Below are 15297 nucleotides of genomic sequence, written 5' to 3'. Positions count from 1 at the left end.
TTCTAGCTCACACTTTCACGAGTTGGATCTTAGTTCCTCCATGAGGCAGGTGGTGGTGGTGACAAGGGGGAAGGAACGTGGTCAAGAGGCCTGTTTAAAAACAGATCCAGTCCAGAGTAATCACTCAAGAGTGACTGAGGAACATTCCGAACTGTTGACATAAAATTAGATCAATCCTTGGAAACTGGATAATGCTATCGTTAATAACACGTTGGATAATGCTATCAATTGTTTGAGGTGGATTTTTTGTTCCGCACACAAAAAAATCCGTTCCAAATGATTTATAAAGAGGATTGGAAGGGCATTATCCAACCTGTGCGGAGTCACTCCCTGTAGAGTTTTTGCTTTCCTCGGTGGAGAGGACATTTGAAATCCTTGTTCAGACGCGGGGAGAGAAGGGAGCGTGAAACTTCTTGATGAAACCTCATGCAGCCATTTTTCATTGGGATCCCCTCCCCTCCCTCTTAAGTCTTGTGAAACAATAGCGACTTGCAGATCAGCAGCAACAGAATATCCTGAACGTTAAATACTGAGAGTTATATCTGTTTGTGCTTTGGCCCAGAGGCGCAAAGGGCGCGCCAGCAGGTGAGGAGGCCAAGGTGGCGGTGCCCATCCGCGGAGGGCATGTCGGGGGCGGAGGGGAGGGAAGCGCCTTGACGGAAAAGGTTCCGCGACCGAATTCTGCAGGGAAACTTCCCGCCGGGCGCCAAGTTCGAATTCTCCCGCAGTCCGGCCAGCCGGCCGCAGCCACTCCGGAGGGCCGGGCCGTTCCCTCGCTCGGATCCCAGCGGCGCCCACGATCCTCGGCGCGCCGGCCAGGCCGGGCCGGGCTGCAGCTCCCCCGCGGCCGCTCCGGAGCCCTCCAGGGGCGGAGGGGGGCAGGGCAGCTCCACCCCCTCAAGATGGTGGCCTGACGGGAACGCCTTCGGGAGCCCTCGCTCTGCCCTCAGAGCCCGGTCCCCGGCTGCGAATGGCCGGCACGGCCGCCTGCCCTGAGGCCAGCGCTGGTCGGGCGGCGCCCGCGCCTTCATGGCGGCCTTCGGGGCTCTCGGGAGCCGCAGTCCCGGCCTAGTCTGCGCGTTCCCTTCCCTAAAGAGCCCTCCTGAGGGAGAAGACTCCAAGTCCCGGAAGGCCATGCGGCGCTCCCGGACTCGAGTCATCGCGACAACTTGAGTCGGCTCGCTCTTCTGGGGGAGTTGTAGTCCCGCTGCTGACTGCGGCCTTCTGACCGCCAGGGAGGCCGGGCCGAGGAAAACTACATTTCCCAAAAGGCCGAGCGCCTGCCGCCGGGAGGGGCGGGCAAGCGGCGGCGGCGAGAGCGACAACATGGCGGCGCGGCGCTCCCGCTGAGCGGCGGCCGGGAGAGGCCGAGCCTCGGGCGGTGGCGGTGGCTGCGGCGGCCCGGCGCCCTTCGCTGCCCTCGCCCGCGGGCCGGCGGCGCCGCGCCATGGGCGTGCAAGGCTTCCAGGAGTTCGTGGAGAAGCGCTGCCCGGGCGCCGTGGTGCCGGTGGACCTGCTGAAGCTGGCGCGGGCCGTGGCGGGGCGCGGGGCCTACTGCGCGGCGCCCGGCCTGGCCCCGCTGGTGGGCGCCGGCCCCTTCGCCCTGGGCCCGCCCGCCGCCTGCCCCTGCCCCTGCCCGGCGCGCCTGCTGGTGGACGCGGACTCGGCCCTGCAGCGCCTCTACGGCGGCTACCAGACGGACTGGGTGTGCGGCGGGCAGTGGAACGCCATGGCGGGCTACCTGGCCGCGCTCTCGCAGGCCTGCCTCTACCAGGGCGGCCTGGAGCTGGCCGTCATCTTCAACGGCGGGCTGGGCAAGGAGCGGCTGCCCGAGTGGGGCCGGCGGGCGCAGGCCGAGCGCCAGACGGCGCAGCTCATCGCCGGCCACGTGGGCCACAAGGGCACCCCGCCGCCCCGCGCCTGGTTCCTGCCGCCCGCCTGCCTGGGCCACTGCGTCCGCCTGGCCATGATCCGCTTCCGCGTCAAGGTGAGGCCCGGGGCGGGGGGCGAGGGGGAGGGAGCCCGGCCGGGGCGCGGCAGGTGGAGTCCCCCGGGAGTCCCGGCGGCCCTGCCCCCGGCCTGTCTGTCTGTCTGTCCGTCCCTGGGGGGCTTCTCGGCCTGCCTCTCGCCCCCAGACTTCCCCGTGTAGCGAAAACAAGACGTGAACTGCGGGGCGCCCGCAGGAGAGGGAGACGCCGCCCTTCTCCCCAGGCGGGCGAGCCCCCCTGACGGAGTCCCTAGCCCTGCCTGGCAGAGACGGGCCGTCAGCCCGGGCAATACTCGAGTGCCTCAGGGGGAGCTTGAAACGAACCCCCCCCCCCCAACCAGCCCAGCCCGCTTCCAAAGCCTTGGCTGCCCCCGGCCCCTCGTCGCCTGCATTCCGAAGGGAGCCGCAGGCTGGCCAGGGGAGGGCCCTTGAGGGAGAAGAGCCCAGTTGCTTTGCCTGCCTCTCCGGTTTGGGGCTCTCTCTGGTGGCTGCCCAGGATCCCGGCCTCAGCCCTTGCTCCCCGGTTTCCTGTCAGATGCCTTCCGGACAGGTGCTTACTGCTCAGTAGGCGCCAGGTCTGGAAGTGATGGAGACCAAGGGAGGAGGCGTTCTTGGGCCAGCTTGTCCTGGGGTGTGTGTGCTGGCCTCATGCAGCATAGCAGCCAAGGGTCAAGAATTCCCCCTTCCAGATCTCACAGTGACCACAAATCCTCACCGTTGCTTCAGGCTCTTCTCTCGGTTGTGTCCTCCCCCGCCATCAAACACAGAACCAGTTGCAGCCCGTAGAAGATTGTGCCGTAATACATTGGCTAGTTTTGAAGGTGCCACACAAGGCTTTCTGCATTTCAGCAACAGTATTATGATGGAATGTGGTAACAGGTGCCTCATGGCTAGTCTCTCTTATTTTGAAGCATGATCACTTGTTTTAAGTAGTTGATTTTTGTCCTACTCTTGCAGAAGGTGCCCTGCGTTCTCCCATGCAAGGGGTTGACCAGGGCCACATCTTCAGCACTCTCTCTCTCTCTCTCTCTCTCTCTCTCTCTCTCTCTCTCTCTCTCTCCTGTCCAAGAATTGTGTGTGTTTGGTGTAGAGCTGGTGCAGAATGGAGGAAGTGTAGATGGAATAAAGGAGGTAAATGCAAGTCTGAAGTCGGTGTACCTTCCCTTTCATGATTTCTAGGCCCCTCTCATTCACTTTTTCCAAGAGAGCATAAACAAGTTTTTCTGAATTGAGAGTAGCAGTGCTGCAGAGCAAATGCAAAACACTTGGTGGTGAACTGTAGCTTGGTATTTGCTGGACTGCAGCGCAGAATATTGTCATTTATGAAAGGCAATGCAAACTAGCCGTAGCCCTGGGGACTAAACAAGTCGCCCAGCCCCTGTGTAGAACTTGGAATAAATTGCTGCCTGTTGTAAAGAAAAGCTATGTTAAGCTTTGAGAAATTTTCTTTGGCTCTAAGAGCCAGCCTAGAATTTTAGGAGCCAGACTCATTTGCAGTCCTCAGAATTTTGTATTTTAATGACCATATTTTCTAATTGTAATGCAACAAAGACTAATGCTAAACTTCACAGTTCCTCATAATTTTATTTAAGGTACGACAAAATTGTTATAGTATATAAATAAATATAGGGGTAACCATGTATGTCATCACTACAACATAAAACCAGCATCTAACCTTAACCTCAATTTCTCATAAATCTGCGGTTGTTTTAAAAGACTCTGTTTACTTGAATATTAAATATTGGAAATATTGGAGCCAGTCTAGCAACAACTGGTTAAGAAATGAATTCATCTACCATCACAGAATGGTGCAAAATTAACATAAACAAACAATGTCCAGGACTCCATGAACATGTATTTTTGTCATACAGGAAAACATATGATGATGTGAAATGTGAAGTTTGTACTCCTCAACAGACAGTACAACAAAATCATTGCTAAAAATAATGAGCACCACAGTGAAATTTCTGGACTCTATAGTGACCTGGTGCCTAGGATTTGTCAAGCCCTTAGCTATGCTGTGATTAGGTCTTCCAAACTCTTGGTCAGGGTCATCACCTTGGGTTCCCATTGCCTGCTTCTGCTGAAAACACATCAACATCCAAAGCATGAACAGTAGTTATAGAAATCTCTGGAAACTCGTTGGTTTAACCATAGACTTTCTGGTGATTCCTAGAGCTACCATCATTGCTTCCAGGTTTTCCCTGAAATGGATGTCTTCATGACTTATGATGCTGCCCCCGTGTCCCTGTCCCCAACCTTCCCGCTGGTTGGCAGTGTAGCTATTATAGGACTGGTTGCAGGGAGAGGATCAAACAGCACATGTATTTTGAATTTCCAGTGTGGTGGTTGATCTTTAAACAGCAGCGGTGTTGAAAGGAAGCCACAGCTTCCAGTTTGCAAGAACTGAGCAAGGCTGTTAATGATAGGATGTTTAGGAGGTAGTTAATTCATACGGTTGCCATAAGCCTGACACGCATGCGCACGCGCGCGCACACACAAGGAATGGAAAGATGTGGAGCAGGGCAGCAGTGCTTGGGAAAGGGGAAGCTAACTCTTCCTCCCTGCACCGTTTTCTGGTTCCCCAACTAACAGTTAACCGCTGCACACTTTTCCAATGACAAATCTTCCCTTCCCTGGTTATCTTTAGACACGTTAGAAAAAAGACAACATGGAGATAGCAGCATTTTGATGAGGAGATACAGGGAGGAGGAGTTAAACTGGACTTTCCATAGCGTGGAGATTCCAGCCCATATCCTTCCCCCCATGGCTGCTTTATGGAGCCTAAAGACCCACCAGGCGTTCCGGAAATTCACAGAATTGAACATTGCTTGAACTAGGGAATGCTAGATTTCGGCTAATGCCTGGCACCTTCCAAGGCCACAGGTAAATTGGCTAGCAAAGATTTGGAGATCCCCTTCGCTGAATAGACAAAGATGACAGCTGACCTGAAGTAAAAATGAAATCCTGCCTTCAAGTCATAGCTGACTTATGGCTATTCTGGTGGGGTTTTCATGGCAAGAGACTATCAGAGGTGATTTACCATTGCCTGCCTCTGCAATCCTGGGCTTTGTTGGTCTCCCACCAGTTACTAACCAAGGTTGACCCTGCTTAGCTTCTGACATCTGACGAGATCAGGCTCTCCTGGGTTATCCAGGTCAGGGCAACCTGAAATAGATGAGCTTCAAATCCAGCCTTATTTAGTAAATGAACTACCCATTTCTCTTTTTTGAGTGTGTGCACAGTGCTATTTTTAGTAGATTGAAAAAAGCAATTTAAAACCTAAATCAGTTTGCAGCTAAATTAAATGTGTTAAAATCTCACTGATTTTAGTTTCAGAATTAAGTGTGTGCTCAGATCCCTTCACTTGCAATCAGTGGGACTTAAAAGCTTTTAAAACGTGCTCCCCTCTTCGAGTCAATAGTCTAGCTGTCCATACTGGGAAGGAGTTAAACCTAAATGTTAAGAAGGGGGTGGTAAATATTTGGATATGTGAACATATTCCTGATAGCCAGAGCTTTTTTTCTGGGAAAAGAGGTGGTGGAACTCAGTGGTGGAACTCAGGACTGCACAATGATGTCGCTGTGGGTAAGCTGGAACAAGGGGGGAATTTTTTCAAAGTTTAAATTGCCCTTGGTAAAAATGGTCACATGGCCAGTGGCCCCACCCCCTGATCTCCAGACAGAGGAGAGTTTAGATTGCCCTCCACGCAGAGGGCAATCTCAACTCCCCTCTGTCTGGAGATCAGGGGGCGGGGCCACCGGCCATGTGACCATTTTCAAGAGGTGCCAGAACTCCGTTCCACCGCGTTCCCCCTGAAAAAAAGCCCTGCTGATAGCACATCCTCACAGCATAAGGACCAATAGAGGAAGAGAATGAGAAGGAATAATGTCCGGGTTGGAAAGAAGAGGCTTTAATTAAATTCCAGCAATATTGTGTCCTAAGATATAGCTGGTTGTAGTTGAAGGTCCATTTGTGGGGGTGGGGGATTGTTCAGCCTAGATAAGCATATGTTTCTATGAAGGGCAATCACATAGAGCAGGGAAGACTGCTCTAAAACATGCTTAATTCCTCTTTATTCTGGTTTTTTTTGTGTTACTCAGCTAAATTTCACTAGGCATGCTCATGTCTTGAGTGTGGTTCTAGGGATCCTGGCCCATATATTTCTGGATGCTGCCTGACTGGAGAGGAGGGGGAATACAATATCCACCTGTGGGACCACTCTGCTTCTCTGACCCGTGCCTCTTGGTTTATTCCCACCTGTAGGGGAGTTGGGGATGGTCTCTGCTAGATCTCGGTCTTTCTCAGGGGCGGTTCCTGCTCTGTGGAAGAGCCTTCCTGAAGTTGTTATGAAGACTTTCCTTTTGTTGAGATTCCATAACTTGTGCAAGATGGACGTAGAGATATGAAGGTCTGGAAAATTGGGGGTGCTCTCCCTGCCCCAGTTTTTTCCACCAAGGACTTTTTTTCCGATTTAAAAAAACTCCTGTGAATATTTCTCTCTTGGGATGAGTGAAATGCTTCTTAAGGCAAGTGTTTTCTCATTCAAAATTTAGAGCATAAAAATGGTCTTCCAGTAGAAAATACTAGGCATTTTGGGGCAGCACCCCTTCCCCCCAAACCCCTCTCATGGTTAGACTTAGACAACATTTTCAAGACCATTTCTGTTTAAATATAAATACTTCTAGCAACAATATAGTTAATTTGCTGAGTATGTGTTATGTGCTGTCAAGTCACCTCCGACCTATGGCAACCCTATGAATGAAAGACCTCCAGAATGCCCTGTCATCAGGAGCCTTGCTCAGTTCTTGCAAACTGGAGGACTTGACCTCCTTTATTGAGTCCAGCCATCTCATTTTGGGCCTTCTCCTTTTCTGGCTGCCTTCCACTTTTCCTAATGTTATTCTCTTTTCCACTGAGTCTTGTCTTCTCATGTGAGCAAAGTATGATAGCTTCAGTCACTTATTTGTCTTTTTGGTCATCCATGGTATCTGTAAAACTGTCCTCCAGCATCATATTTCAAATAAATCAATTTTCTTCCCGTCAGCTTTCTTCACCATTCAACTTTCACATCCATACATAGTAATGGGGAATACCATAGTTTGGATTATCTTGATCTTGGTTCCTAGAGAGACATCTTTATCTTTAAGGAACTTCTCTAGCTCCCTCACAGCTGCTCTTCCAAGTCTCAATCTTCTGATTTCTTCATTGCAGTCTCCCTTTTGGTTGATGATTGAGCCAAGGAATAGAAAATCTTGTACAATTTCAATTTCCTCATTCTCAGCTTTAAAATTGTGTAATTCCTCAGTAGTCATTACTTTTGTCTTCTTGATGTTCAGCTGTAATCTTGCTTTGGCGCTTTCTCTTTTAACCTTTATCAGTAGTCGTTTCACATCTTTGCTATTTTCTGCCAGTAACGTGGTGTTATCTGCATATCTCAAATTGTTAATGTTCCTTCTTTCCTTATGATATGTTCTCCATATAGGTTGGACAGATAGGAAGATAATATACATCCTCCTCTGACCTCTTTGCCAACTGGAAACCATTCTGTTCTCCTGTATTCTGTCCTGACACACAGGTTTCGTATCAAAACAATCAGATGTCATGGCACGTCCATTTCTTTGATCACCATCCATAGCTTTTTATGATCCACTCAGTCAGAAGTTTTGCAGTAGTTTATAAGCACCGGCTGTTTTTCTACTGAAATTCCCTGGTATGTTCCATTAGCCATCGTAAATTTGCAGTGTGATCTCTAGTGCCTCTTCCTTTTCTGAATCCAGCTTGAACATCTGACATTTCTCGTTCCATATATGGTAAGAGCCTTTGCTGTAGCATTTCAAGCATCACATTGCTTGCCTGGGAAATTAATGTGATGATCTGATAGTTGCTGCACTCTTTGGTATCCCCTTTTTTCAGAATTGGAATGTAGACTGTTTACAGCCTGTGGGCCATTGTTTCATTTATTTTCATATCTGTTGACGAATTGTGAAGATTTTGATGGACTCAGTTTCTGAAATTTGAAATAGCGCGGTTGGTATCCTGTCTGCTCCAGGGTTTTTTCTTTCTCCCTGTTGGTTTGAGTGCAGCTTTCACTTCACTTTCTAAGATTTCTGGTTCTTCGTCAAAAGATTCTTCTTTGAAGAAATCTGTCATCCTTCTGTCTCTTCTGTATAGTTCTTCAGTGTGTTGCTTCCATCTTTATTTTGTCCTGATCAGACACTGTATTTCCATGTTGGTCTTTTAGCATCCCTATCTGTGGTTTGAATTTTTCTTTGATTTCCTGGATTTTGTGGAACAGATCTCTTGTTTTTCCTTCTGTGTTGTTCTTTTCCGTTTCTTTACACTGGTTTTTATAATAGTTCTCTCTGCACGCAAGTCACTGAAAAGCTGCATTTAGAATTCTGATTCTATTTCTGTCACCTTTTACTTTTGCTTCTTTTCTGTCTTTAACAATTTTTAAGAGTTTCACCTGGCATCCATCTGGGCTTCTTCTTTCTTTTGGCTACAGGAATAGTCTTTACACATTCTTTCTTGATAATATCTCTGGATTCAGTCCACAGTTCTTCTGGTTTACGATCAGTTAAACTCAGTAGTGCAAATCTGTTATTTACATAGTCTTTAAATTGGTCAAGAATGTTATTTAAATTATATTTTGGCACTGTGATTGTTTTAGTGTTTCTCTTTAGCTCTATTCTGATTTTTGATATTAACAATTCATGGTCTATACTTGGGGTGTGCAATTCGGGTTTCCAATTTGGGATAAATACCCAAATTGGACCTGATTTGTAAAGATTTGGGATTTCTGAATCTGGCCCAGCATGCTGGCTGCGATTTGGAAATACCTAATCAAAGCTTCCTGAAGTGATTCGGGAAACTTCGGGGCTTTCAAACCCCACTTGGCTCCAGCTGACCTGAGGATCACTGTAGGCCAGCTGGCATTTAAAGGGCCCTTTCCCTGCCGCGCAAGCGTCAGGGAAAGAGCCCTTTCAGCGCCTCAGATGCCCTGTGGGGGGGAGAGCCCCCAATGGGCCAGCTGGCATTTAAAGGGCCCTTTCCTGGCTTCAGCTGGCCAACATCAGGCGAAGACTGGCGTTCAGTTTCAGGCTGAACGCCTCGTTTCTTCACCCGATGTGATGGCATTGGGTGAAGAAGTGAGGTGTTCAGTTTGAAAATCAATGCCTCGCCGCTGTTATTCACCCATCCCGATGTGATCAGGCGAAGAAGCCCCCGCCGTTCCCTTCGCCCACTGCATTGGGTTCTTACAAGTAGATGTAAGAGCCCTGATGATCTCCGGCCGGGGTTTGTTCTTACAGCTTGGCATGGTAAGAACCTCTGTGTGTGAAAATTCCATTTATTTTGTCGTGCTTGTTATATTCTCCATGAACTTGGCTGACCCGTCTTTTAAAAGTGAACCATCATCTCATCTTATGGAAGCTGCTTTCACGGCTGAAGTATGTATTGCTCCTCCGGCTGCTAACACCACCCTAGTAAATACCTTCACCCTCCCTGCCCCCCCCCCTTTTTTGAGGCATGGTAATCCTTAAAAATGGACAAAAATTAAGCTAAAATATAGCAGATTTGACTCGGCTCCCCCCCTTAAATGACTAAAGGGTTAATATTCCTTGAAACGACAGTAATAAGACCAGATCCCTTTTATTTATTTTATTTATGTCATTTATAGTTCCCCTTTCTCACTGAGACTCAAGGCGGATTACACAGTATGAGATCAGTACAATCAGTATCAAGGACATTTCCACAAACAGTGCCATAGGGTAAACAGACACAAGTTTAAAAGATATAGCATTAGCAGGAATCCAATATAGAGTTGGAAAAAATACTGGAAAAGAACATAATTAATTCCAGGACTGTCATTAGACAACATGGAGCACAGGTGGTATATAGAAGTACATATTTAAAGCAACAAATAAAATGTAAGACAATGTACTGATGAAGTCTACGGTCCCTAACTCATTAGCAAAGCATCTGAGACCTCATTCCTACAATACAGCACTCCCATTTGAGTAAAAAGCCTTTTTGAATAGTTCTGTTTTGCATTGCTTGTGGAAAGCCAGGAGAATGGGGGCTCTTTTAAAAGAACATCATTATTTTCTGCTATGAATGTCATAGTGACAGTGTTTGAAGCACAAGATGAATTTTAAACTGGGTTCAGTTCATTGGCAGCATCCTATTCCTACTATATAAAAGGCTAAGTGTATTCAAGACAACTCACTTGCTACCCTAGTGTGTCTCCGGAGGGCGCTGCTGTGGAGGGAAGCCCAGATGAGGCAGCCAGACCTCCAGAGGGCATGCAGTGGCGGGACGCCCAGGCCAGGATCAGAAGCAGAGCAGGTGGCAAGGCCCACGCCCCACCCACCCACCCACCTTCACCAGCTAGGATTAGGAGCAAAGCTGGTGGCAGTGCCCATCCACCATCTTCACCTAGCTGCCTCCTGCCTTCACCCAGCTGGGATCTGGAGTGGAGCAGGTGGCAATGCCCGCCCCTCGCCTTTACCTACCTGGGATCAGGAGCGGAGCAGGTGGCATACCCACCCTCCACGTCACACAGCTGGGATCAAGAGTGGAGTAGGTGGTAATGCCTGACCCCCGCCTTCAGCCAGCTGGGATCAAGAGCAGAGCAGGGGGCAATGCCTGCCCCCCGCCCTTCACCCAGCTGGGATTAGGAGCGGTGGAGATGACAAGGCCTGCCTCCTGCCTTCCCCCAGCTGGGATCAGGAGCAGAGCACGTGTCATACCCACCCTCCTCATCACCTAGCTGGGATCAGAAGTGGAGTAGGTGGCAATTGCCCCCCCCCGCCTTCACCCAGCTGGGATCAGGAGCAGACCAGGTGACAATGCCTGCCCCCCACCTTCACCCAGCTGGGATCAGGAGCAGAGCAGGTGGCATACCCGCCCTCCTCGTCACCCAGCTGGGATCAGAAGTGGAGTAGGTGGCAATGCCCCCCCCCTGCCTTCACCCAGCTGGGATCAGGAGCAGACCAGGTGACAATGCCTGCCCCCCACCTTCACCCAGCTGGGATCAGGAGCAGAGCAGGTGTCATACCCACCCTCCTCATCACCTAGCTGGGATCAGAAGTGGAGTAGGTGGCAATTGCCCCCCCTGCCTTCACCCAGCTGGGATCAGGAGCAGACCAGGTGACAATGCCTGCCCCCCACCTTCACCCAGCTGGGATCAGGAGCAGAGCAGGTGGCATACCCGCCCTCCTCGTCACCCAGCTGGGATCAGAAGTGGAGTAGGTGGCAATTGCCCCCCCCCCTGCCTTCACCCAGCTGGGATCAGGAGCAGACCAGGTGACAATGCCTGCCCCCCACCTTCACCCAGCTGGGATCAGGAGCAGAGCAGGTGGCATACCCGCCCTCCTCGTCACCCAGCTGGGATCAGAAGTGGAGTAGGTGGCAATGCCCCCCCCCGCCTTCACCCAGCTGGGATCAGGAGCAGACCAGGTGGCAATGCCGACCCTCTGCCTTCACCCAGCTTGTATCAAGAGTGGAGCAGGTGACAATGCCTGCTGCCCATCACCCCACTGGGATTAGGTGCAGAGGAGGTGCCCATGCCTGTCCCCTCTGCCTTCATCTGACCAGGATCAATGACAGAGGAGGAGGGAATGCCCAACTGCCTGCCCTCCCCTTTCTAGAGCCCGTTGAATTTTTTTCCACAATGGGCTTTTTTGCTAGTAAAATAATAATAAAAGATTTTTTCAAATGATAAAAGTTTTAAAAAGAAAGAAGGGGTGTGAGTAGGTGAAAAAATAGATATCCAAACGAGATACTCAGCAGAACAACAAAGTTGTTTTGAAACCTATAATTTGTCAGAGAATCCAGAATGGGCCTTTATATACCTTAAAATCCTGATTTGGAAGATTATAAGCAGATATACTTTCTCTTATTGCCCATGAGTTTAGTCCTGTCTGTGTTTTTTCCAGTTTTGTCATTATTTGAGGATTTTTCAGGCTTTCCATAAAATTGCTGTTTGGTTATTTAGAAGAATACCTAAAGACGTGTGTGAGATCATTTATATTATACATATATATATATATATGTACTATATTAGTTATATGTTACATGTAGGTCCTTTGAAAAGCTACAGTAGTTGGACTGGCTGCTCTGCCACTTGGCTTTGCCTGTTCAGACACGTTAGCTGAAAACCCGGGTGTGGCTTGTGTTGCTTCTGAACCCCTACAGGAGGCCTAGTGAGAATGCCGCCTTTCCTTGTTGCTTGACTGTGGCCAAGGGAGCAAGAAGCACCCTCGGACTCGGGCATTTCTCCCCCCCCTCCTCCTCCTCCATTAACTCTCCCCCGTTAAATCTGACTCTGCAACAGACCCTGTTTATTGCTCTGCCCATGTAGTGTGTTGGGCCTCTAACCGTGGCTGGTTTAGCCGGGGCTTGGAAACCAGCATTGAGACAAAATGAAGCTGTAAGTGGGGGCAGAGAGCCCTGGCCCTGGCCCGTCTTTTTACCGGCTGCCTCCCTCTTCTTTGCAGGTATTCCAGAGCCTGGAGGACCATCACCAGGAAGTGGTCACCTTCTTCCGAGAGAACGGCTTCCATGGGCTGATTGCCCATGACTCAGAGTATGCCCTGTGCAATATCCCCTCCTATTACAGCTCCCACGCCCTCAAGCTGAGCTGGAATGGCAAGAACCTCACTACGAACCAGTTCCTCATGCAAGAGGTGGCCAAGCAGCTGGGACTGAAGCTGTGCAGCTTCCCCATCTTTGCTGCTCTGCTAGGTAAGTGGGAACAGGGTGCTAGGCTCAGCCATGATGCCCAGCCCTGGGTTCGTGTTAGGTGTGCGAGTGCTAGTCTTTTGCATCCTGTGATCCCCTTGCCCCGTCTGCTGCCAACCGTGAATCACAGGAGAGAATGTACCCAGGAAGGACCCGTGGGCAGAAGCGATCCAAGAGCTGGTCTTGTGCCAGGTGACAATGGCGGCTGCTTTTGCAAGATCACCGCAAAACTTCCCAGTCCAGAAGCCCCGTGAGCCCAGATCCACAGCCTGCACAGTAGCAGCACGGTCTCTCTACTTTGCTTCATAAGCTAAATCGCTTCAAACCCTTCCATGCTTGGTGCAGCTCAAAAATATTTGTTTAAATTAAAAAATAAAAGTAAATGCAGTTATTAGATGGGGGAGGGAGAGAAAGAGGTTGAAGAAAAGAAGGTGATGATGGAAGAAAAATGTCCAGAGAGCAAAGGAAGTTTGCTATTGGGTGCTAGCGAGAGGAGTCCCGTGAAGATGTGCCGTTTGGCAGAGACTACAAAGTTGCTGGATTCTGTGGGGTGAACATCCAGGAGGAGAGGGACGCACCCTCCAAGGCAGAGGCCCGGTGGGCTTAGTGAGGGAATGGCTTAAAATTCAGTTCCAGGCAGGATACCTTGGCCCAGGTGGGGAGGAATCTGGCAGCCCCACCTGGGCAGCACTCGCTGCATTTGACCTACGGAACCCCCGGCCCCAGGAAGTTCTCATGGAGATCCTTAGGAAACCCCCCCCCCCCCCCCAAGTCTAGAATGTGCCGGGAGTTTGTGGGTCATCTCTTGATCAACCAGCTGCTCCAGGGAGAAGCTGAACAGGGACCAGATCATCAGAGAGGTCACTCTTCCACTGCAGCCTTCCCACATGCAGTGTTAAAAGCTTAATTGACTTTCACCAAAAAGGAAGGTGACACTCACTCAAGTGTATAAATAAATATAGATTATAAATATAGATTATAAACATTATAAATAAAGAGCCAGTTGGTGCAGTGGATAAGAGCGGCAGGGCTCTAATCTGGAGAGCCGGGTTTGATTCCACACTCCTCCGCTTGAAGCCAGCCGGGTGACCGTGGGTCAGTCACAGCTCTCTCGGAGCTCTCTCAGCCCCACCCACCTCACAGGGGGATTGTTGTTGTGGGGATAATAATAACATACTTTGTAAACCACTCTGAGCGGACATTAAGTTTTCCTGAAGGGCGGTATATAAATCAAAGATGATGATGATGCACATAATGTCCGGAATTTCAGTACTGCAACATGGACTCTCCGTTTGGAAAGTTCTGGGTTTTGGGGTACGTGAAGGAGACAGGTATAACCCTAGGGAAAGCGTCCTGTGCTGCTGCCACAACCTGTACTGCTGTTAATTTGGGGTTTTTAATCTTTAACCTTTTAACTCCTTGTTTTATTGCTGCTGCTTTCTGCTGTCTGATTTTTCTTAAGACAGTTTCATAGTTTTTGTTGCTTCTTAACGTTTTAATATTGTGTTTTTTTTTTTTAAATATGAATGCATGCGGTCTTGGGTTTACTTATACAGAAAGGTGGGATTGGAATGAATGTAATAAATCTGAACTCTGTGCTCTAGCAGCTGTGTGTCGGTGCGAGGGGGTCCTGTGTCTCCCTTGTGCTTCATCAGCCGGTCCCTTACCTTGCCCTTCTTGCTCCCAGGGAACCACATCCTTCCCGATGAGGATCTGGCTGCCTTTCACTGGAGCCTGCTCGGACCAGACCACCCCTTGGCTTCACTCAAGGTAACGCGTGCATCCCCTTGTCCTCTCTGGGGGCTGGCGAGGCCCGGAGTGCTGGCTTGAAGGGACTCTAAAGAGGTGGATTCCTGTCCTGAGGAAAAGAGACCTTGGGGTGATTGGGAACCAACGGGCCAGGCTTTTTGTCCCCAACACTTGGGAGTGGGAAGTGAGACGGTGCCCTGAAATTCCATGGCCAGAGTGGGCTCTGGTGTAAAGAGATGGTCGTCCTGGCAGTGGAAACTCCATTCTTGGTTCCACAAAGATGGGGCAGGGGCCTGATTTGACCAGAGTCCTAGTTAGGAGCCAGACCCTCGAACTTCCGAGTTCCATCGAGGGTTGGGGTATAGGATGCGTTTGGAAATGGAACAAGGAGGAACAAGGTCTGAGGACTCTGGGTGTCTCATGTTGGAAGAGGGAGAGAGTTTTTTAACCTCAGTATTTGCGTGGTTTGAGGACTTCTGGGGGTTTTTTATGGTGTATAACTACCAAGGGAGAAGGTAAGTGAACCTCTGGCAAAGGTTAGCAAGTGAGGGTGCCACAAGAACAGAACAGCAGTTTTGTAGACACCCACCGAACGTCAAAAGCGGGAGCACTTAGAGAATAATATTTCCTGCTGACCTTAGTCGAGGGGCAGTTTTGGAAGGTGTACACCAGCCAATGTATATGCTGCAAGAAGGAGATTTTGCGTCTTCGTGTGTGTATTCGTTATGTGCCAGGAAACCCCAGCTGATTATGGTTTTCCTGCTTGTATCCACCATGTATCTCCACAAACTTGGGAGAAGCACGTCACCCTTCTG

General features: G+C 49.8%; 1 protein-coding gene across 1 annotated transcript in view; it reads left to right on the top strand.

The window, feature by feature from the left end:
- Positions 1-1367: 1367 nt before the first annotated feature.
- Positions 1368-15297, top strand: part of FAM120C (family with sequence similarity 120C) — a 37584-nt gene continuing 23654 nt past the window's right edge. Inside the window, exons 1-3 of the mRNA XM_055003120.1 lie at positions 1368-1987; positions 12490-12736; positions 14421-14503. Coding sequence (XP_054859095.1) covers positions 1448-1987; positions 12490-12736; positions 14421-14503 — 870 coding nt within the window. The 5' untranslated portion in view covers positions 1368-1447. The remainder of the gene's footprint in view (positions 1988-12489; positions 12737-14420; positions 14504-15297) is intronic.

The sequence above is a fragment of the Eublepharis macularius genome, chromosome 19 (genome assembly GCF_028583425.1).
Source record: "Eublepharis macularius isolate TG4126 chromosome 19, MPM_Emac_v1.0, whole genome shotgun sequence".
Classification (NCBI taxonomy): domain Eukaryota; kingdom Metazoa; phylum Chordata; class Lepidosauria; order Squamata; family Eublepharidae; genus Eublepharis; species Eublepharis macularius.
The sequence above is the reverse complement of the archived record's forward strand: the minus strand, read 5'-3'. Positions and strand labels throughout refer to the sequence as shown.